The sequence below is a fragment of the Colius striatus genome, chromosome 4, assembly GCF_028858725.1.
Source record: "Colius striatus isolate bColStr4 chromosome 4, bColStr4.1.hap1, whole genome shotgun sequence".
In the NCBI taxonomy this organism is placed as follows: Eukaryota; Metazoa; Chordata; class Aves; order Coliiformes; family Coliidae; genus Colius; species Colius striatus.
Genome location: NC_084762.1, coordinates 41556196 through 41579150, shown reverse-complemented (window position 1 = coordinate 41579150; position 22955 = coordinate 41556196). Strand labels below are relative to the sequence as shown.

At 39.7% G+C, this 22955-nt stretch overlaps 1 protein-coding gene across 2 annotated transcripts in view; it reads left to right on the top strand.

Moving 5' to 3' along the window:
* Positions 1 to 22955, top strand: part of LDLRAD4 (low density lipoprotein receptor class A domain containing 4) — a 246397-nt gene that overhangs the window by 83628 nt on the left and 139814 nt on the right. For both annotated transcript variants that reach the window (XM_061996120.1, XM_061996118.1), the window contains exon 3: positions 16397 to 16537. In XM_061996120.1, coding sequence (XP_061852104.1) covers positions 16397 to 16537 — 141 coding nt within the window. The remainder of the gene's footprint in view (positions 1 to 16396; positions 16538 to 22955) is intronic.

Genomic DNA, 22955 nt, shown 5'->3' with positions numbered 1-22955 from the left:
TGGACTGTGCTTTTTCACCCTGCCTTGCCTAATGCGCATTGTACATTATTGTTGATCTATTGATTCAACATCAGATTATGCTGTGTTTAAAATAAAAAATGTGTTTCCTGTTGACCCATGGGAATTTCCATGTAAAATAAGCCAATACTTTTTTGATGGCTCTGAACTGAGATTTTGAACTATACATTGTCCTTTTATTTAAGGAGTAGGAAAAAATTCACAGACTGAGTTCTCTGTGAAAGATTCTCAGGGTCATGTTCTACATCTTAGGCCAGACTTTGCTTTAAACCTTGACCTGCATTGCCTATGTTTTGAGTTCGCTGTTAGATCTATTCATAGAACAGTATATGTATCTTTATATAATGGAATGTATCAAAAGTGGACTTTGTAAGGAAAGAATATGGTAAGATTGGATTTTTTTGTTTTTAATTCTTTGTGAGATATTTGCCTATATATTGTAAAGAAAGACATTGTTTTAAAAGAAGACTGATACGATTCTTAATCAGCTTATGCTTTCTGTGTTTTGCTGTTGATGTGTGGCTTCAGAGAAAAATTTACAAGATGCTTGCAGAAATCTTTATGCAGAAGGAAAAATGTAGGCTGCTGATTGCTCGGCATTTAAGTAAAATTTAAGTGAAATAAATATGTGAAGCCCCATTAAAGTTTAAGGTCTGTTCAAGAGAGTTTTAAAGTGGTTTAAGGAGTAGTCCTCTCCTGATATCAACTGATATCAGTTGCTTAGTTCTCACCATGTAGGTACTTATAATATTTCTTTACTTTTTCTCTCCATGGGATAAGACAGAGAGGGAGAATGAAATACTTTATATTTTTAAAAATAAGAAGGGGCAAACGTTCCTCGCTTTTAAAAATATCCCTTTTTTGGCTTTCTGCGTCTGTCTATATGTGTAGTATCTTTCCACAATCTGTATCTATATAGATTACCTTTAGTGTCAAAGAAAAGAGTAAGCAAGATATTTAAAATGCATGTTTAGGAGTTGAATTCAGTGAAGCAGAGTTATCATTAAAGTCATGTGATTAGCCCCCAAAACGCCGATAATGAGACAGACCCACTGAACGTCAGGGTTTTATTAGAAAGCTGCTTCACCTTCCATATCCATTGCCCTTTTTTTTTGATGCTTATCATTTTAAGGCTGGTTTTGTAGAGTGTGTGAATTCCTCCCATCAAATAGAATTTTTTTTTTTACCCGAGTTTTATCTGATGTACTTACATTCTACAAAGCTGCACAATAGTGATTCTGTGAAGAACCCTAATGTAGTGTTTGTAAATCAGAAATAGAACTAATTATTTTCTTCAGTTATTCATTTGTGAGTGTCTCTCTAATACCTGGCATTTTAAATGTATGCCCAAAGTTTGTAATTTAAGTGTTGGAAAGAACAGCATCCTAGAAGTTTATTCCCTAGAAATCACTATGAAGATTAAAAAATGATGATTTAGTGTCCTGAGAAGTAAGGCTGAGGAACAGAACAAAATCTAGTCTTAACAATAGCAGCTCTGCCACAGCTTTACTTTTCAAGAACAGTAAGCAGATACTTTGCTATAACATACCATGTGAGTGTTGATGTTTTAGCCATGAGATAATATAATTTTTCTTATATTAATGTCAGGTTTAATGTGTGCCTGCAGAATAAGATTTTTTTCATTCCGTATTTTAAGCTCTGACAAAACCAGAACTGAGTGTGTGAGATCACGTTTGGAAATCTAGAAAATGTCTAAACCAAAAATGTATTCTCTCTTGAATGTGCTACCATTTAAGCTGTGCATTTAGCAAGTGCAATATGTTCTGAAGACTGCAAGTTATTACTTTCCTACATGCATGTCTATTTAAATACAAACATACTTCTTTTAACTGGTTAATTCCATTTTGAAGTCTTTTATGACTGTATACCATGTACCAGTAAGTGTTAAGAGTGTGTATTGTTTAAAATGAGTAACCTCCTCAAAAACCCTTACACAAAGATCTTTTAAGGAAATTTTTATTACTCTTCATGTAACCCTGATCTGAAATGAAAGAGGCTTCCTACACTTTCAAACAACCTTTTATTAGAGTGTATTATCCTGCCATTGCTGCTTCAGTCTCTTAAGTAGTAGAGCACATAAATAATTTGCTGTCAACTCAAATACAGAGTTACTGCAGAAGCATAAAAAGATGTATTTCAATATTATTTCCTCCACTGTTATTAATTGCAACTTCTCTAGCTAGTTTGTTCTTTATTCACTATAACACAGAGCTCAAAGGGTTTTTGAAAGCTCTTGATGAAGTACTCCAGGTGAACACTTTAAGATTGCAAAAAGCAGGCCGTGTTTCCACACTGGAAGCCACATCAGCTCAGACCCTACAAACAACAGGTTTAATGCACAAACCTAATGAAATGTATTGACATGTTCAGAGTGTTCATTTAATGTAAAGCCTTTGTTATGTATCAGTACATAGTTGAGAGCTTAATTGGGCAAAGAAGAAATCAGCCCTGCGTTACACTAGTGTAGTGTTTTACTCACACTTGGATCTGATCCCCAAATATTTGTGTGCTAGATTGCTCATTACTTTATCTTGGTAGCTGTTGAACTTCTTTCTTTCCTAAGGATGATAATAATTCTTTTAATATTCATCTGCCTGAATGCAGTGTCTGCAAATCATTAAATGTTTTTAATCTGCAGCCTGGATTTTGGAATTACCACCTCTCTGGAGAAGTGTTTTTTGTGTGATAGTATAACATTCAGTGGTAACAGGTTTTGTGTTTTAAAGACATATTTCCTGATGACAAGGAAAATGAATCTGTTTAGATGGGATTTCTTAATGTCTCAGATATTTTTTTAATCTGAAGGACTATAAATTATCAGGATGTGATGCAATTCTAGGAAGCTCCAGCAATTATTTTGTTCCTTTGTTTTTATTTGACAGTTAGCAGCATGGTGTATTAGCTGACTTTTTTGCTTATCATAAGCTCCCTATTTGAAGTCTTCTGAGGAGAGACCATTGCTCTGAAACTGACCTCAGTTTAATTATGTTGGCTTATAAAAACACAGGAAATTTTCACCATCTCTGAACACATTAGTAATAATAAGCTAGTACAGCGTGATGAGCTACCTCATCCACAGTTAAAGCACAATTAGCTGCTCTTGAGTTTCCAGTGGTCTAGCTGGTTATTCTCTTTCATGTCTGATATGGTTTTGGGGGTTCTCTGTGTTCAGTACATCACTGTTGTAATTTTTAACATGCTTTAATTTGTCATTGATACACTGGTATCTTGAGCTGTAACTGGAGATTTGTCCTAGCCCAACTCTTGTTCCCACCCAAAACATTCTGTAGGACTTCTGACACATATACAATAGAAGATTAAAAATAGATGGCTAAAAGGCTTATTGCTATCAGCCACCTAACCCGCCTCTCTGATAGATGTTATCTTGAGGCTGGGATGGCTGATCTTCATGTCAACCACAGTAGTTTCCAGTCTAACATATTAAGATAAACCACAGACAGAAATAGTGTCCCAGAAGGATTGTAAGCTTGAGGTAATGTGTCAGGATTTTGGGAGGCAGTTCGGAGATCAAATTGTAACTAGGCTCTCAAAACTTGATGCACATTTTGTCAGTAAAGTCAGCTTTGTCCATCAGTGGTCCCCCAAGCCCAGGTAACACATGTAAATATGCATGGCAGGTGGGCATTCCTCAGGTGTTCTGGTACAGCAAGCACCAGACCTCCAGTGTAAACTTAGACCTTGCTCATTTAGGAAGCCAATGTGAGGGGTAAATCCCACATGATCATCTTCCTTCTTGAGATGCCTGTACACCAATGCACACAGCCTGGGGAATAAACAGGAGGAGTTGCAGGTCTGTGTATAGGCAAGGGGTTATGGTCTGGTGGCAATTGCAAAGACATGGTGGGACAGCTCACATGACTGGAATGTGTTCATGGATGGCTATGTCCTTTTTAGGAAAGACAGGCCAACAAGGTAGGGTGGTGGAGTTGCTCTTTATGTGAGAGCAACTGGAATGTACTGAATCCTGTCCAGGTGAGGATGAGGAGCAAATTGAGAGTTTGTGGGTTAGAATTAAGGGGCAGGCCAGCGTGTGTGACGCTGTTGTATGTGTCTATTACAGGCCACCTGATCAGGTTGGGGAAGTTGATGAGGCCTCCTACAGGCAGCTGGGAGCAGCCTCAAAATCACAGGCCCTGGTTCTCATGGGGGATTTCAACTACCCAGACATCTGCTGGAAGACCTATGTGTCTATCCACTTGCAGTCCAGGAGGTTCCTTCAGTGCATCGACAATAACTTCTTGATGCAAATGGTGGATGTGTCAACTAGGAGAGCAGCACTACAACCAAGCAGGGTATGGTTGAAGTGGTGAAGGTTGAGGGCAGCCTTGGCTGCAGTGATCATAAGATGATGCAGTTCAGGATCTTGTGCAGTATAAACAGAACACCAAGCAAGACCACAACCCTGGACTTTAGCAGTATCAACTCTGGCCTTTTCAGGCAACTGTTAGGGGACATCATGGAACAGGGTATTAAAGGATAAAGGGGCCCAAGAATCACTTTGTGGGCTGCGTGGTCAGATAGTGAGGTGGATTGTTAACTGGTTAAAGGAAAGAAGGAAGAGAGTTGTGATCAGTGGGGCAGGGTCTAGTTGGAGGCCTGTATCTATCTAGTGGAGTCCCTCAGGGGTTGATGTTAGGACAGGTACTGTTCAATTAATAACCTTGATGAGGGAAGAGAGGGCGCTGTCAACAAGTTTTCTGTCCATACTAAACTTGGAGGAGTGGCTGACACACCAGAAGGCTGTGCTGCCATTCAACGAGACCTGGACAGGCTGGAGAAATGGACAGAGAGATCTAATGAAATTCAGCAAGGGCAAGTGTAGAGTGTTGCATCTGGGAAAGAGTAACTCCATGTACCAGTACAGGCTGGGGAATGAACTGTTAGAGAGTAGTGTAGGGGAAAGGAACCTGGGGTGCTGGTGGACAGCAGGATGAGCATGAGCCAGCAATGTGCCCTCGTGGCCAAGAAGGGCAATGGCATCTTGGGGTGTATTAGCAAGGCTGTGGTGAGTAGATTGAGACAGGTTCTCCTCTCCCTCTACTCTGCCCTCATGACACCACATCTGGAATATTGTGTCAAGTTCTGGGCCCCTCAGTTCAAGGACAGGGAGCTGCTGGAGAGAGTTCGGCGCAGGGCCACCAAGATGATAAAGGGAGTGGAGCATCTCCCTTATGATGAAAGAATGAGGGAGCTGGGGCTCTTTAGCCTGGAGAAGAGGAGACTGAGGGGTGATCTTATTAATGTTTCCAAATACATAAAGGGTGGATGTCAGGAGGATAGAGCCAGGCTATTCTCGATGATGTCCAATGATAGGACAAGAAGCAATGGGTACAAGCTGGAACATAAGGGGTTCCAAGTAACATGAGGAAAAATTTCTTCACTATAAGGCTGACGGAGCACTGGAACAGATTCTGTGAAGAGGTAGTGATAGTTAACTTCTCAAGGCCAGGTGTGCCAGCACAGTGCCAGGCTGTGTGACTCCACCCAGGCCAGGTATGCAGATGTCAACTGTGAAGACAAGCCCTTGCCATCACACCTGGGCATCCTGGCACGATCCTTCTCCTCCTGGTGCCCTGCTCTAGTCTCTTCTCTGCTCACTCCACTGTCTCAGGTCATGAGGACCACTTGATTGTGGGGGCCTGCTGAAAGCCTCCTTAGTTTCTTGTATGCTTCCAGAGAAGTGGCGATACATGGATGGGAACTGCAGCAGATGGTGAAGGAAGCCTGTGCTCCCCCTTTGGGCAGCAGTGTCAGCCCAAAAGTTTGGTTGCAGGGACACACGCTCCAGCTTGTTTAGATTGGTTCTCAGATGCAATGTAGTCCTGTCCTGAACTTGTGAACTAGAGGCTCTATTCCTATGCAAATTCTGCATTGGGTCAGGCTTGAGCCTTTTTATTAAGTACTTTTCCACTTAAGCACAGAGTGTATCTCAAAGTTGAATGTGCTTTGAGGAAGAAAAGCCATTTGCTTTGGTTTTCAGTGTCATAAAGTTTCCCGAGATACTGCCTGATGCATGGATGGACTCAGTGCTGTGCAGCATTGTGTTCATTGTATGTTTATGTTCACAACCAGGAATGCACTGTCCAAAATGCACTGTTACTTTTTTAATGATACCGTTTCAATGACAGAAAGATTTATATAGTATAGATTTTTTTGGGATGCTTGCATCAGTGTTTTCTGCACAGTCTATTTTGTAAGTACTTTGGCCATGGAAATTATTAAATAGTCTTGGTTAAATAGTTGCTATATGGTCAAATATGTTGCTGATGCGAAAACAAAATTGCATAATTGTAGTGTGAATGAATCTTTATTGAAACTATGCTGCTTAGTTTGCTAAATGAGGCACTCTGAACCTATAATATACTGACTTTACTCTTTGCTGTACATTCAGATTTCTTCCTTCTTGTCTGTCTGTCCTGTGCACTGAATGCTGGGAACACTCATGGACAAAAGAAGAGCATCTGGTGTTTGCAGTAGTGGCTGTACTTGGCAGCACAGATATCTGGAAGTGAAACAGAAACCTTATGTGAGAGTCTGGGGAAGCAGAGCTCACCTCTTTTCCACACCATAGTTAATCTGCTGTCCCAGTATGGTTTGACTGTTGCTCCAGCAGTGGTACTGCTGGAGCGTCACAGTGTCTGCGCCTTTTAGTTATTTTGGAGCATTTTCAGAGACTCTCTGATGCAGACCACAGAAAGATAACTGCAATTTTTAAAACCCAGTTTTTATTTCCGTAGGAGCAGAAAAGAATTTTCTGGGACAAAGAAAAGGCACTTCTGTAGCCTGAGGGTGTTCTTCCCACTCAGCATCACAGACCTGCAGCATGTGTAGCAAACACGGGAGAGATTCTCCAAGGCATTCGGAGCAGAAAATGTTAGGCATGCTGAATGACTACAGGCTCCACTATATTGAAGTGCACATAGGTGGGAGTCTGTATACATTTGCAATGCAGTACATGATGGGGAATGGTCATGGAAATGGATTGGAGAAGAAGGCAAAGGGTAGAAAAGAGGGATTTTTAATAGGAAAGACACTGTATTGGTTATTTTTAAAAAGATTTAGCCTTAGTACTCTACCCAGAAGGCTGTGTTTTTAAGGTGAATAAAATGTGTGACTCATTTTTTAGATACCAAAGTAAGGACTGAAGAATTAAATAACAATGGATGCAAGACAGTACTAGTTTGTAAAAACCATTGTCTATGCTGTATGATGCAAGCCATTAAGAGCAATTTGTTTGACTGTAGTCTTATGTATTATTTTGCTCTAAGTTTTTTAAAGTGAACACTCAGGCACTGTGACCTGAGTTAAACACTTTTTAGGCAACCAGACTTTTCCTAAAGGGTAGTTACTTTTAAAGTACGAAACTAACAGTGACAAGATATTCACTACAGGAACATGCAACTTTCTGCTGATGTGGACTGAAGAACATGTTATGGAGGATAATAACCTTGCCACTGGTCTCATTAGGGTGTACTGTACAATTCAAATGCATTTAAGAAATGAAAAGAGAACTCTTGTGTCCATTAAAATCTGGAATTCATGTTACAGTGGAAGCTCCTAACTGTCCTGCATCTTGACACATAGTAAATACATTCATTTCTTTGCACAGCACATATAGGAACGTGTGAAAAAAATGCTGTAATCAGTATTAAATTCACATCTTCTGAACAGCCATCTCAAACATGGTATACTTCCCACATTGTACATTACCTGTATGGAAAGTCAAGTTCTTGGGTGTATTCTCAGACCCATCCTTGCTTCAGCAACATTACACAATTGCAGATAAGAATGCTATTTATCTGTATTCCAGTACGTCCTAGGAGACCTAACTGAAAAATGTTCCTTATAGTGGTCATGATTTTAAGTAATCTTACCTGATTTAGTAACAGACAACATAAACACAACACTTTTTCCCACCAGTCATCCTATTTCCCGCAACCCCTAGATAGCCCTCAGGTGTTGGAGTATCTGCTGTGCCCTCATCTGAGCCCATTTTTAAGACTGCAATCAAACCGTAGCAATGCACCTGTGAAGTGACATGGTTTAGTCTATATCTCTCTGGATTCAAAGGTTGTGATGTTACCCCGTAAAAGGGTGTGGTCTTGATATTTGCTATGAAAACAATATTCTAAAGAAAAAACAAGAAGCTGCCACAGTAACATGGTTTTTTATTTCATATTCCCCTATGTATGCAGCACTCTAAAAACCTGGTGACAGTCCTTGTGATTATTAAAGATCTCTTAAGATGAAAACCAACTATGATAATTTAAAAATATTTACCATAATTCAGGACTTCTTTGAATTATGATTAAAGATAACTAGATGTTAAGAAAATTTCGTTTGTACATACCCCTTACTTTTAAACTGCATTTGCCCGTGATAATGACGTAGCGCTTAGGAAAAATTATAAGGTACATATTGAAAGTATTTTTTATCATCTCCTCATGTAATTTCACAATTGAAAACCAGAATGTCGTCAGCTCAGTCACCAGTGCACCTTCACCGTACTTGATTTGGAAAACTGACAGTATGTGTAGAAATGGCAGGGGAAGGCAGGGGCTCCTCTGGGGTCCATCAGGACAGGGCCTGGCAGCCATAGCCCATTCCACTGTCTCAACCAGGGGCAGGGCAGTGGGGACACAGGGCAGCTCCAGCCCTAGGCTAGTCACCTGCCTGAGGTGAGGTGATGGGCCAGGAGTGGGCCTGGCATACCATACTGAACCCTGCTTTGCCATGCACTGAGCTGGGAGAAGCACGAGGCCTCTCATGACTCATGGAAACCCATCCATTGTATGTTGTTCTTTCTTAGGAGCTGGAGCCAAGGAGCTGGAGCAAAGGAGCTGGAACAAAGGTGTTGTTGCTCCAACACCTTGGCAGCTGCACACATCTGCCATGGCCCTCTTTATGTGGGCTCTGACCCAGGCACCTAATGGGTCAAAGACTGTGACTCGGTGGCACTGACAGAAGTCCGTGAGCTGGAGAACATGTGGCACATGGTGCCAGGAGGATGTTTCTGCAGTAGCTTTGCAGACAGAGAAGGTGTCAGGTGGCTTTGATGGGGGTGTAAATGTGGCTCTACACAAGTGTGGAACAAGGCATGCTGTTCTTGAGGGTTGTTGAGAAGTTCTGTTGTTTTGATGCTATGTAGGCATAAACAGGCAGATTATTGCCAGGTCAGGATAAACAAATGGGTAGGACAGAAAAACAAACCTATACTCTGATACTGCCCTGCTGTTTTATGGAAAAGCAATTGGTAATAGGAAAGACCATCCATGAAGATGGCAGTAAAACAAGCTTTCCTTTATTTGCCTTTCCCTGTGGTGTCAAAACTGGCTATTTGGGTGGGGCTGATGGTCTTTGAGATCACCTGGAAAAGGCTTGTGCTCTTGAGATGGGTGCTGGGATGGAAACTGTTGTCAGCTTGTTCTCAAAGAGACCATGCTCAGAAGAGCTACTGATCCCCCCTGCCAGACAGTGGAGTCTTGCCGTGTGAGCAGGAAGGTGTTTAACAGCCAGTCTCCTAGATCTAGTGTAGATGCAAAAAAATTTCCAGTGATGATGAAAACTCTTTTCAAAATGCCCCAATGGACTCCAGGAAAACTTTCTGTTTCTTTTCACACTGGAGACAGGTATATATGGGGAAGAAAGATCACAGATGAAAACTAATCTCACTAACAAGTCTCAAAATAAAGGAGGTCTTTCAGTTGTCCTCATGACATCTAGTGAAATTTTGTCCAGGTTGTTAATTAAGGTGAGCTAAGGACCTGAACTCGTGAACTGAACAGCAGATTTCCCTACCTGTGTGTAAGAATACTGTATTTTCTTCCTTTAGCTACTGGCATAAATAGTAACTAGTTAAAGGGCATAGCTTCAGGCTTTCCTTTAAGAAGAAAATGAAAAGATAATTGCTGGATAAGCCAGCAAGCATGAGGGACTGCAGGAGGGTAGGAGCTCAGCAAATGAGACTGGCTTTGAACCAGTAACAATCTTCTTTCAATCAGCCTGTTTTTAAGGCTGTAATCTCCTCTAGGCAGAGGAGATCTCTGAGTCTCCATGTTGCTTGGCTTTGAGAATAGAGTTCCCTACCCTGCATGAGGCTGTGAGCAGTAAGGAAAGGCCTTTGACTGTGGCTTACAGCTCTGCTTCTTACTCTGCATAAGCTGATCCGCTTTCATTTTTTGCTGGTATTCTGCTTGGCATTCTTTTTATGAAGTGTTTTTTTGTTTTGTAAAGACCTATTTATCCCTCCCTTCCCTGCACCAATGGAGGTTTATTAGATCGCATGGCAGCCTGCCATCTTCCTTATTAACCAAGCTTTTTCCCAAATAAACATGTTTCTGGTGTACACTGCCTCGTATTTATGACTTACTTCCCATTACAAAGCTACAATCTACAATATTAAAAATAATACACAGACAGATGTTTATCAGAGGTTGAACAGGGTTTTATTGTACTGACTCTAGTATTGGTGATTTATATTTCTGTAATCTCTAGTGAAGCATGCTTCCTCCCACCCTTTCCAATTTACTACTTCTGCCTCTTACTATCCTTGTAACAGGTGATGATGTTTGAACACATTTTCTTTCAGGCTGTTACATGTTGCAATATGAACAGAGGTATGAAGTATGATGACAGACTTAAAATTGAGTCTTTATGTAAGAAATTAGAAATTAGGCCTTTATTTTAGAGATGTAGATCCATCCCTAGGCAAGGAGATTTTCACCTTCTAATTACAGGAGACCAGTAGGGTATTTGATCACCCTCTGCTGGCGGTGCTGCCCAGACTGCTGCCAGTTTACTGGATTTTGGGAGAGCGCCTCTACACTCGGGTTAAGTCTCAGACATCACTTAGGATTTTGTTTTGTGCTTTTGAACTCTGTTACTACAGTTTAGCCACATTTGAGGTCTCTGGCTATGTGTATAGCTTTTTATTTTTCATTTGAATGAATAGAAATCTCGCCCTGGGTCAGATAATCGTCTCAGACCTGTTAAATAAGTAGCTGTGACATGCATCATAACAGTGGCCTAAACCACCATATTTTTTCAATATGACACTTTGTCACTTTTTTTTTCTTGGCCTGTGGTTGGACTTACATTACAAACACAAACAGCACTTAGCTATAATTAAAAATGCCCTACAGTAAGTGGGATGACAAAACAATGGGAATGCTGTTCATATGGATGAAGTCAAGTGTGAATGAAGTCTAAAAGAATTAAGTTGAACGCAAGGATAAAATCATCTTGTGGGTAGGCACAGAAAGTGTAAAATAAGTCTGTGCAATACAGCAGATCTTGCATTTCACAATAAAAAAAATTGAGCAAAGGTTTTTGTATCATGAGGCAAATCCATCTTTTGCTGTTCAGCTGAAATGTAACATTCAACTTTGAAATGCAGTCATATATTGATGAGGATTTGTTGTAGAGAGTTTACACATAGAAGCCTGTACCTTGAACATGTGAGCAATATGCTTATTTATACTACTTGCATACAGTTTATAATAATAGAAAATGTTCATTCAGTATCCTAAGTATTCCTTTTTTATTTAAGGTAGTCTAGTTTTACCTGAAAGTATGCATGTACACATTAAAACTTTATGTTGAAGAATCAGTATATCATCAAGATAAATTTTTAAAATACACTGAAGACATAATTACTAACACAGTAAGACACAATTGTAAGAAGGGCTGTTTTTTTTAACCTCCAGTAGCTGTCATCTTGCTTCAGGTTTAGCTCTTGTCAGAGCCTTGCTGACCAACCTACTGATATTTCACTAATTGCCACTTGAAAACGAAAACTGCCTAACTTTGAAGTGTTATTCATGAAAAAAAGATCATACTGGCTTGTTTTCAGAATGAGAGATTTTCCCTCTCTCCTTGTCTAGACAGGCCAAGTACAAGACTTTGTACTGAAAAGACCTCTCCATTGTGTCAGTAGACACATTGGTCTGGTCTGAATTTCCCTGTTAAAAGTGTTTTGAGGTGACTTTTTCTATTTTGGTACAGACCTCTGCAAGTTTGTTTACTAACTTTCAGTTTGATGGTAGTCTAATATTTGCTTTCTTCTTTGTCCATCAACCTGACTGATCCACCTTGCTTTACAGGGAAAGATTCTCTTCTGGTTTTGGTAAAAGCTCACACTGTTTATATGCATTTACCGTGTAGACTGCTTCAAAATTCTGAGTCTTTGTTTACAAGTTGTAAATACCTGATGCAAAATATGTTCTGTTTTGAGAAATATCTGTATTTTCATTGAGTAATCTGTTTAATTATTTTGTTACATTCCTACAATGCATTTTTCCTTTGGGTATTCTCTTCAGACTTCAAAAGAACGAGATTATGCAGGCGAAGTTTTTGCACTTTGTATCCTCCATTAGACAGTAAGTTTTGTCAGATTTAGAAGTTACTTTTGCAAATGCATGTGTTGTGGGTTGATCCTGGCCAGCAGCAAAGCACCTCCACAGGACAAGGGAGAGAGTAAGAAGAGTAACAGCAAATTAATCAGGGGAGGAAAGAGGGGAAAAAAGTCATGTAAAGGAAGTCATTTGCCACTTCCACCTCCCTTGTGTTGTTTTATTGTTGAGCATGATGTTAAATGGCTTGAAGGATCCTTTTGGTCAGTTGTGGTCAGCTGTCCTCACCATGTCCCCATCCCAGCCTCTTACCCACCTCCAGGATACTCCCTGGGACTAGCAGAGTGAGAAAAAGAGGAAGCCTCAGTGCTGTGCAAGCACTGTTCAGCAATAGCCAAAACATTGGTGTGCCATCAACACTATTTGGGTCACAAATCCAAAACGCCTCATAGGGGCTGTTATGAAGAAAGTTAACTTTGTCCCAACCAAGCCCAGTACAAGATTATTGCTTTCTTGGCAAATATATTTGTCAGGACATCACACGGTAAGCAGCTTTTGAAGGCATGTTCCATTTTGAAATCAACACAGAATTCCTGAGATATTGTGAGCAACCCTCCAGTCAATGTGAGCACATCAACTAGAGACAAGAGGCCTGATTATTCTCTTTTTTTGTGCTTCTTGACAATGACAATGTTCATGTATCTAAGGGAAGGAGGAAGTAGCCATAAAATTTTACTAGAAAAATTTATTGAGTCTGTATCTGAATCCAAATTTCAATGTGTTCCATTATCTAGGAAAAAGAAGAATCTCCTAAAGCACAAATTCTTTCCTCTGGTTAGCTCTCTTATGGTAATGTTAATTAAAACCCAGAACTTTAAGACTTTAATATAGCTACTAAAAATTCAATGCTTCATTTGGTCTTTTGTCTGAAGACTGTATAGCCTGGTCACAAAAAAGACCCCAAAATTCTTAGCTTTAGTTGTTTTTAAGTTAGCATCTTGTTTGAACATTTTATATCAGCCATGAGGGAAGAGTGGAAAGCTTTACTGAACACAAAGACAGGAAAGAATTAAGTACTGTTGCCAAAATAACATGACAAATGTTTTAACTTTAAGGAATATGGTGTTTCATAGTTGTCTTTCAAATAGTAGTAGTATATCCTTTACCACTCTAATTTTTCCCTGTGTTCTATTCTTCATTTAAGATCCAACTGTTCTCATCTTCCATGGCAGCTTTGTTCTCTTGTTCCAGTTTTGTACTTCATGAATTTGCAGAATTGAGTCCTAAAGTATTGTAATTGTCAATTGTTAATATTGAGACCAATCTTTTTAAGTCTCCTTTCCAGAAATAACTGAATTGCCTTCTCAGTTCTTTGGGTTTCAAAGGCATACTCTGTTTGGTTATGAATTTTTTGTACTCTATACTTGAAACAGAAAACCTAAGCCCTTAAATGCTTCTTCAGTTCTTAGTTGTACCAGAGAAAGACAGAGTGACAAAGGAACAGGGAAAAATAATTTGTTTGTACACAGCATTTTATTACTCAATTTGAATAGTTCTAGTACTACAGGACTGGACTGAAAAATCACAGAATCTTAAGGGTTGGAAAGGACCTGAAAAGATCATCTAGTCCAATCCCTCTACCAGATCAGGACTGCCTAGAGTAGGTCACACAGAAACTCATCCAGGTGGGTTTTGAATGTCTCCAGAAGAGACTCTACAGCCCATCTGGGCAGCCTGTTCCAGTGCTCCATTACTCTAATAGTGAAGAAATTCTTCCTTGTGTTTCTTTGGAACCTTTTATGTTCCAACTTGTACTTATTACCCCTTGTCCTATACATATTTTTAAACTTTAATGACGTCACTTGTCAGTCTCCTCCAAGCAAAAGAGCCTTAGCTCCCTCAGCCTTTCATCATAAAGGAGATGCTCCACTCCCTTCATCATCTTGGTGGCCCTGCACTGAACTTTCTCCAGCAGCTCCCTGTCCTTCTTGAACTGAGGGGCCCAGAACTGGACACAGTATTCCAGATGTGGTCTCACAAGGGCAGAGTAGAGGGGAGGAGAACCTTTTTTGGCCACGAGGGCACATTGCTGGCTCATGCTCATCCTGCTGTCCACCAGGACCCCCAAAAAGCTTTTGAGGACCATATTTAGTAGAATATTCTGTGATTTTTAAGTGCAATTTGACCAAGTGGAGTCCACAAATTACTTTTATCTACAAAGCAAATTTGCTAAGAAAAAATATTTTGTTCCCTTTCCCAATTTATTTTTCCTCTGTTTTGCTATTACCATGCATATATTACACATCAGGTACAGGGTAGGTAAATGTCACACCTCAGTAACTGTTTTAGGGGCTTTTTTAGAATTAGAGATCCTGCTGTTTTTGTTCAAAGCCCAAGTGCTCGTTGATTCTGTTGAAGAGGAACAAGTGTGATCTCTTTGCTGGGGGAGGAAGAGAAATCATCCAACCCCACTGCTGCCTTAGGGAAGCCTAGGGTTCAGGTAATGGCACTACTTTAATAAACTACTTATATTTCTTATTCTGTCTACTTTATCTCTGCTTGTGAATGCCAATTGCCAGAATTTGCCAATGTGCTGGAAGTTTAATTGTTAAATTATAATTTGTCTAGTTATGTCTGTTCTATATGTGTAGTGTATTTAACTTTGGAACAAGCCTAGTGAGAAAGCTTTTTATAATTGCATGCATTTAAAATGAATATTTCTTAATCACATCTCAAATACTGATTATAAAGCTTTGTTTCTGGAAGTGACATTTAAATGAATTGTTTAGCAGAAGGACAATGGAATTTTAATTATCAACCATGGGAAACATCCTTAGTATATAATACCTTAAATACTGAGATATTAGAACTTCAAACAGAAGACAAGTCAGTCAGAGTGGAGCCCTGTCTGACTGGCCTCTACAAGTTAAAGAAAAATCATCCAAGATGACAAGGCACTGGACCATAATTCCCATAAAAAAGCTACCCTTGGTTACTACTTATTTTATCTACCCGTAAACAAAAGGCTGAGGATGGAGGTAATACCCTTTCTGAAGGGGTAACTGCATAGCTCTTCTGTTGTTGTCAGCTTTGACTGGGAGTTGAAGGAGTATCTCCTTGACATTTTTGGGGGAAGAGCTAGAGATTGGTCAAAGATTATTAAGCCAGCCTGCATGCTTTTGCAGAGAAAGAGAGAAGTAAGAAGGAACTTGAAGTAACAAACTTTTTGTTTAAATACTTGGTCTGGTTGGAATTGTTCTCATGATGGAAGCAAATTTAGGGGAAACCATTCGCTTTTTTTTAATTAACAAAATGTAAAAAATACAGCATGCCTGTGTATAAGATTCAGATACTTTATAGATGTTTTAAAAGTTTACTGACTTTGTAAAGCAAACTAGCATGTGGGAATTCAAGGTGCAGACACCGGGTGGTTGATTTTAATTAGTTGGGAGACTGGCAAATTGGCTTTGGGAAGGTAGTTAAGGAATAATTGTCTATGTCTGGACAGGATTTTTCTTGGTTGCAAGCTATACTGTTGCGTTACAGCTGATGCTTTTTTACATTGTTCAGCACTTGTTTTTTTTGAAATGTGGAACAACTATTCTTTTTATTCATAGTGCCGTCTTGCCCCAAATGTGCAAGGTGCCATACACATATGAATGAGAACACATCTTTCTCCAAAGTGAACTGTAATCAACACAAACCACCAAAAAAATCGTTTCTTTTTTAGGAAGAAGCTGAATTTCATAAAATGGCAAATCCAGTTTACTAGTGGATTCATTCTGATGATCTGGAATGTGTCAGTTACATATTTCTATGTGCAATCCTACAAATACTATATTATTTGTTGCAGTGCCAAAAACCCATCCACCATGATAGCATCTACATGAAAAATATGTCCTTTAATGTCAGCCATTCTAACAGTGAAGAAGGTAAGCATCAATTTCCTCACTAATTTTTGTTTTGGTTTCTTTTTTGCTTTTCAGAGTGCAAATTCACCTGCGCCAGTGGTAAATGCTTGTATCTTGGTTCATTGATTTGTAACCAACAGAATGATTGTGGGGATAACAGTGATGAAGAGAACTGTCTGCTTGTAACAGAGCATCCACCTCCAGGCATCTTTAGCTGTAAGTACCGGCTCTTTGTGTGCATCTGTGTATGTATGTATGTGGATATGTCTGTTTACCTCAGAAATCAGTCTATTCAGAAACTTGATCTGCAGTATGGTATTTAGGGGGGAATAAGACAGTGAAAGTAAATATTGTTTTTCTCTGAACCACCAGTGACTTGTAACACACTTTCTCTACGTTTCTAAACCTGGAAGGTTGTAGTAACACAAAGGGAGTTTGTACTGTGGACCCTGAGGTTATGGATCATATGTGGTTTCTGAGAAAGAAAGTGTAATATATAAATGATGATATAATTTGTTTTCCAGGGTTCTAAAAATATTGTATGCTTTGTCTATGTGACAGTCTTTATATGCTGTTAAGACTGTTATGAAAGTTGTAATCTTTCTGGTTATCATTTTATTAGTGGTGAGATCAGTAATATTGAGTACATCATTGGGCTTTTGTAGATGTATCTTTAAAATAGGTTTAATTGATATTCTTTGATGTATAAATATCTCTCATGGAGTGACAGAGTTTATCACTGGAATTGCTCTCAGTGCTTTGCCTTTGGTGATGTGCACTGAAATCAAAGCTTGATTTTGTTTTTGTGCTGCAATGATTTATTTTTAAACCACAATTCAGATTTCTGGATGGGGAAGAAATTTTCCAATAATGCTTCTGGTCTACAAGTACAATAGAAGGGCTACTACCTTACTTACCACTTTCATACTGATGTCTCTCATCACTCTGTTTCACCTCTGATTGTGACTATGGTGTAGGGATATCTGTGTTAGTTATGTTGTTATTAGTAGTAGGAATTAATAAGTGGCACATATCTGTAATTTTTGTAACAGATACCATTAAGCAGGATGGAATCACTGGAGTGGATTCATAATGGAAGATAAAGTCAGGTGTTGGATATATGGCTTTCAACCTCTGCCGTCTAACCTACAATTGAACATTTGTCTAAATGTTGTACTGTAAATGTTTTTAAATCTTGTACTTTAGTACCTCTGTGGTGATTTCAGAGGTTTTGAAATAATAATGGCCTACTTACGCTTCTCTGTTATTTCATTTAATATTTGTTTTTAATTGCTTCTTGAAGTGGAACTCTTTCCAAAGCCCTAGGTCCAGCTGTGGGCTTTGGTGATGGGTCCAGATCAAAATGTCACATTTATTTGCCCATGAACTTAGGCTAACCTTGGCTTTTGAGTCGACGGAAAGATATGCGTTATTATTTGAGCATGTTCAAAGTTCAAATAGAGGAATTTTTTTTGACTGGGATACTGTAGAGCTCTTCCCTTAAACCAAGCCAGCACAACTGTTTGCCCGCAAGGAGCTGTTAGAACCACCATGGAAGCAGATGGAGGAAAGGACTTTGTTGTCCTATGCCATGACTTTAGTGTCCTTTGACTCTATCCCTGTGGTAGTTGTGCAGTACTCAGAGCAGCAGGTTGGCACCACGTGCTGGCCTTATTCTCAAAAGGCCTTTGGACTGTAAAAGTTGTTACTTGCTTGATCTGGGATCTACAGACTTCCTGCTCTCCACACAAGCCATATCCTTCCCTTCAGGGGTTGCAGTAGGTCAAACATGAAGCCAGGCATTCTTGAAAAGCAGTGGTGCTGGTGAGCTGGCGAGCTCCCTTGCCTCTAGTGGGATAAAATTTACCTGGACCAAACACGACAAAATGTGTCTGCAAAAAACCTTCAGCAGCAGGTTTCCTGCTGTTTGCATGGGAACTTCGGTTGATGTGCATTGGGAAAGTTACGCATGTCAAAGTGGTGGTATTTCTCTACTTTTTAGTGGACATGGAGAAAAATTGTTTGCTTCAAAAATTAGACCTTTTACAGACCTGAGGACTGTTACCACCCATCTGTCAGTTACCTTCTGGTAGAGTTTATAGAACAAACAAACCCCAAGTTCCTTCACATCAATTATGTTTCCTTAAATCAATTATGTTTGTTCATTTTCTATGACTCTCTCTAAAATACAGTGTCCAGTAGTCTTACTACTTCACACCTCCTCAGTGCTGACTGAAGAGGAATAAGTAGGTAAACAATCTTACCAAGTCTTTTAATAACTATATTTGATCTTTCTGTAACAACTTTGCACATGAGCAGTTTGTAGAGGAAATACTTGATTTATTGCTATGAGCATTTGGAAGTGTTTAACTTGTTGCCTACCTTGTGGTAGAGAGAGTGGTTTGATATTTGTTGCACTTGGGGATGTTGATAGTGACTGTACTTTTTTATTGCAATAGGGACTGTACAACAAGTGCTAGTAAATAAAGGGATTTCTGTTCTGTTGTAAGTAAAAACCCAAAGCCCAGTGGTACAGAGTCCTTAGGGTGAAACAGAAAAAGTATCAAAACCAGATGGAAAAATAATACAACCATAAACAGTATTTTAGAAAAATGAGGACTTAGTGATATTTATCATGTTCTGGCTATTAAACAGGTTGCTAGATCATAGAAATCAGTGCTAATTGGTAATGGGAAAGAGTATTATTATGGACGTGGCAGTTGGTCATGTTGGCTTATTCCAGCCTTGAAAAAATGTTTCTAGAATACTTGTGGAAGTGAGCTCCCCGGGGCTTAGAGGGATGACATGTTGAATTAAGGAATTTGTGCATGCTTTTGCTCAATGATTTTAATGGGGATCCCTACCAGAGTACACCAGAGTATATGCACTTGAAATCACTCAGCTGACAAGGCTGCTTTCCAACACAAGAGTACACACAGTCATTGGCCTCTAATTAGTGACAGGACAGTAATGCAGCTCAGTTAGAAGCAAATGAGCATTTAAAAGAAACTCAAAAACTTGAGGAATTTTAAAGCAGGAATTTCCTTCCAGTAAGTGTTACACATCAGTTCTGTTCTTGCATCTTCTTGCCTTCTGTGCCTTCCTGCACAGTTCTTGAATGGGGAAGAAACTGTTGAAAGGAGCCATGTGCAAGTGTGTGCTGGTCTATGTCCGAGCAGGGTGGCCTGTGCCTCACTGGGACAGGCCTTGTGTTTACCTAGAGCACATTGGCACTACTGTGGGCATGCCTTCCTCTCTGCTGTTTCTTCAAATAATTCCTTTCTCATACCATATTCAAACCTTCTATCCTCCAATGGTGGAAGCAATATTAATCTCATTGTACAGTAATATATAGACTGCTCCCAAATGATGTCTAAGTAAATAAATTTTCATATGGAAGTTCTTCTTTGGTTTATTTAAGCAGTATGTGGTACATTAGTGGTAGCCTATATTTCCCAGCTACTGAAGCATTTTTCATTTATGATCGTGCCAGGAGCCAAATCCAGAATGTCTCGTTGGAGCTTATTGTTTAGTTTAGTTAAGTTGCATGAGCAGTGGTGTAGAAGGATATTTTTTGTGGGTGACCTGCTCCCTGGATCTCGTGACTATAGCAGATGCTATCTCATTGTGTTAGAGGAGTTTAAATCTCCCAAATCTGGTGTTACTCTCTTCTTGCTTTTATCTGGCACCAGTGTGTAGGCTGTTAGTTCGGTCTTTTAAATGTTGCTGCTGAACTCCGTAAGATGTCTCACATCTACAAAGTTAAACAAAATGTGTATTTCCGTGGCCCTTTGGTTTTCTTAATTTTCCTCTGCTGACTTGTAGGTAGGCTTCCTTATGCTGATATGTGGGCAATTTAGTCTGTACAGCACAGAGAAACTGGGAAGTGGCTGGGGCAAAGATCCACGAGGCCCAAGGCATGCGAGAGTCTGATTTTAGACATCACAAACCACAGTCCACCAACTTGGTCAAAACACATGCTAAAAGCATTTAAGCCAAACATGTTAACAGCTTTCTTGATATACATTCGGATTTTTAGCCCAAGTTTGGTGATGCATGTTGAGCATATCTCCCCCTTCCCCAAGGAATACACTCCAGTGTTACTGCATGTTTCCTCACAGGTAGCATAGTCTGTGTCAGCTTTCCATAGGCTTACTTACTGCTTTTATTTTCGTCATCTATAAAGACTTACTGATTGAGGTAATGGAGGTGGCTGTTCTTTTTACATTACTTGGAGGCCAAGGGTGTGTTTAACAGCACAAGCCATGGTAGGAAAAATGGAATGAAGAGTAGGATTTTAAACATTACAGGCTTGGGCCTTGTCAGCAGCTTGCCACTCCACGTGACCTGCAAAATTTGGACTCCGAGGAATTGAAACAACATGTCTGCTTCTAGCAGGACACAGTTCATTTGTTCTAGCATTTCCCTTTGTTTCACAACAAATGATCAGTCTGCCTTGTCCTGCTAAAAGTAAATTAGATTTTGAAATGGGAAGCGTAGTCTGATGTCTGCAGACTGCAGTATCCAAGTCATGTCTAATTGAGAAGGGTTGCAATGATGGAGATTTTAATTCTTTGTTTGGTGGAAAACAGTACAGGTAGTTATCTCTATTGTGATCTGTATGTGTTCATGGGGATATGAAACACAAATACTGAGATGCATGAGAATTTGAAGAAGAAAAAAATAAGGAAGAACAAATCCTTCTTGTCATGTGAAAATTATGTCTACATCAAATTTCAAGTTGTCAGCATTGATGGAGGTGATGTGTCATGGCTGTTTTGGCATAGAAGACTTTGCTGTAGGAGTTCATTTTCCTCTGCAAGGTAAAAAAACCCAAACAAATCAAATATATAGCTCTCCCTTTCACCACCCCCACCTACTTCTGTCAGCTCTGAGCCTTGTAGGGATCTGCAGGGGGTTGGAGAATGATTCTGTTTTAAAAACAAAAACCTCAATCAAAGGAAAATATTTTGTTTAGAGAGACCTTTGGCATCCCCCTCTGACTGTGACAGTGAATTTGTGCAGATAAAAACAATGGCTTAGATTTACATTTTGATTGTGTTTCTGCTTTCATGTGTGGCGGGCTGTCCCACTTCAGGTGAAATTTATCCATTTCTTTAAATATTTAGCAGTCTAGCATTGATGTTAATGAAAGTCTGGCACTGCTATTTTGAGCATTGCAACAATGATAGTAATTTTCAGTGTCAGATTACTGCTTCTCGGAGGAAAAGGGAGATGGGAAGAGGGAAGAGCAGGAGAAAAAAAAAAAATTGTTTCGGGTCTAATAGAGTTTGTCATCAGCCTGGCTGTGCCAGACAGATGGATCATGAATACTGTCTAGACGCTCTCTGCCTGAGTGGAGCTGTGGTCTCTAAGGACAAGCAATGAGACGCCGGCTTAAGTGACTAGGGAAAGTCAGGACGTGCTCCCCTCTAATCAGATGGCGATTCGGCTGATCCTGCCCGACCGGCCGGGAGGAGAGGCCCCGCTGGTGCTGGGAGCCGGTCAATACTGATCTCAGCTGAAACTTGGCTATTACGGGGCTTTAGGGGGGAAAGGAGAGGGATGGTGTTACGGTGCTATTGATTTCAGCTGCATCTGCCCAGAGACTGCGGGGTGATTTAGCTGGGAGTATAGATCTCAGGAGGGGGTGGATGGGGAGAGCCATCATCTGGCCATAAAGCACACACATAAAACTGTGCGGTCACCTGTATTTATTGATCGGTTTAGCCACACTATATGCTTAAATGCTTATTTACTTGCTTACTTTTTCTTCATTTGGCCCACTCTCTTCAGAAAGATTCATCACTTCCCCCTACCTGGGGCTCTGTATGCCCCTGGCTGTTAAGATGAGGTTATGTGAGGCTGCCTATAGTTTGGAAAGGAGAAGCTGTGTTAGCCAGGTGAGACTCATAGCCTAGGGCAGATCTTGTGCTATTTAGTGATCTCTCATGCTGTTACTTGTCCTTTCTCTGTCACTGAGCACACAATTCATGCTAAGGAAGTAAAAAGTTCTGATGTACACGGAGCAATAAATATTTTTGACTGGTGGAGCTGTAGCAAAAACTTAACTTGATACATATACTAACTTATTTAAAAAGCAAGAGGGTCTCTGGGTTTTGTGTTACAAAATAAGCCATAATGTTCTGGATTTTATTCCTGTGTATACATAACCAAATACTATATGGGTATTTTTAGTTTGAAAATCCAGTTGTTTTTCAGCCTATAGTGCAGTCTCATTTTTTACAGCACTATATGCAGGTTCTGTGCTTTGTTTTGAAATCATTTCATCTTTATGTATTTTTGAGGCATGTCATGAAACGTTAGCAATTAATATGAGCTTGAAAAATGTAAAAAAAAAAAAGTGAACTATTAAGGTGAATTTTGTGTATTCCTTTGTTTTGTATGTGTTTTAAAAAATGCTATATTTCCTACTGTTTAATAAACAGCAGAATGCTTGTCCCATTAATTCTGTAATAAAATTGCAGTGGAATTCAGTAATCCTAGAGTTTACCAATTCTTATTCCGGAGCCTTATAGTAATAGCAACTTGAACAAGCCAGACACACATGACCAGTAACAGCCATGAAATACTCTGGTACAACATCAGGTATTTACATCTGCTTACAAACAGG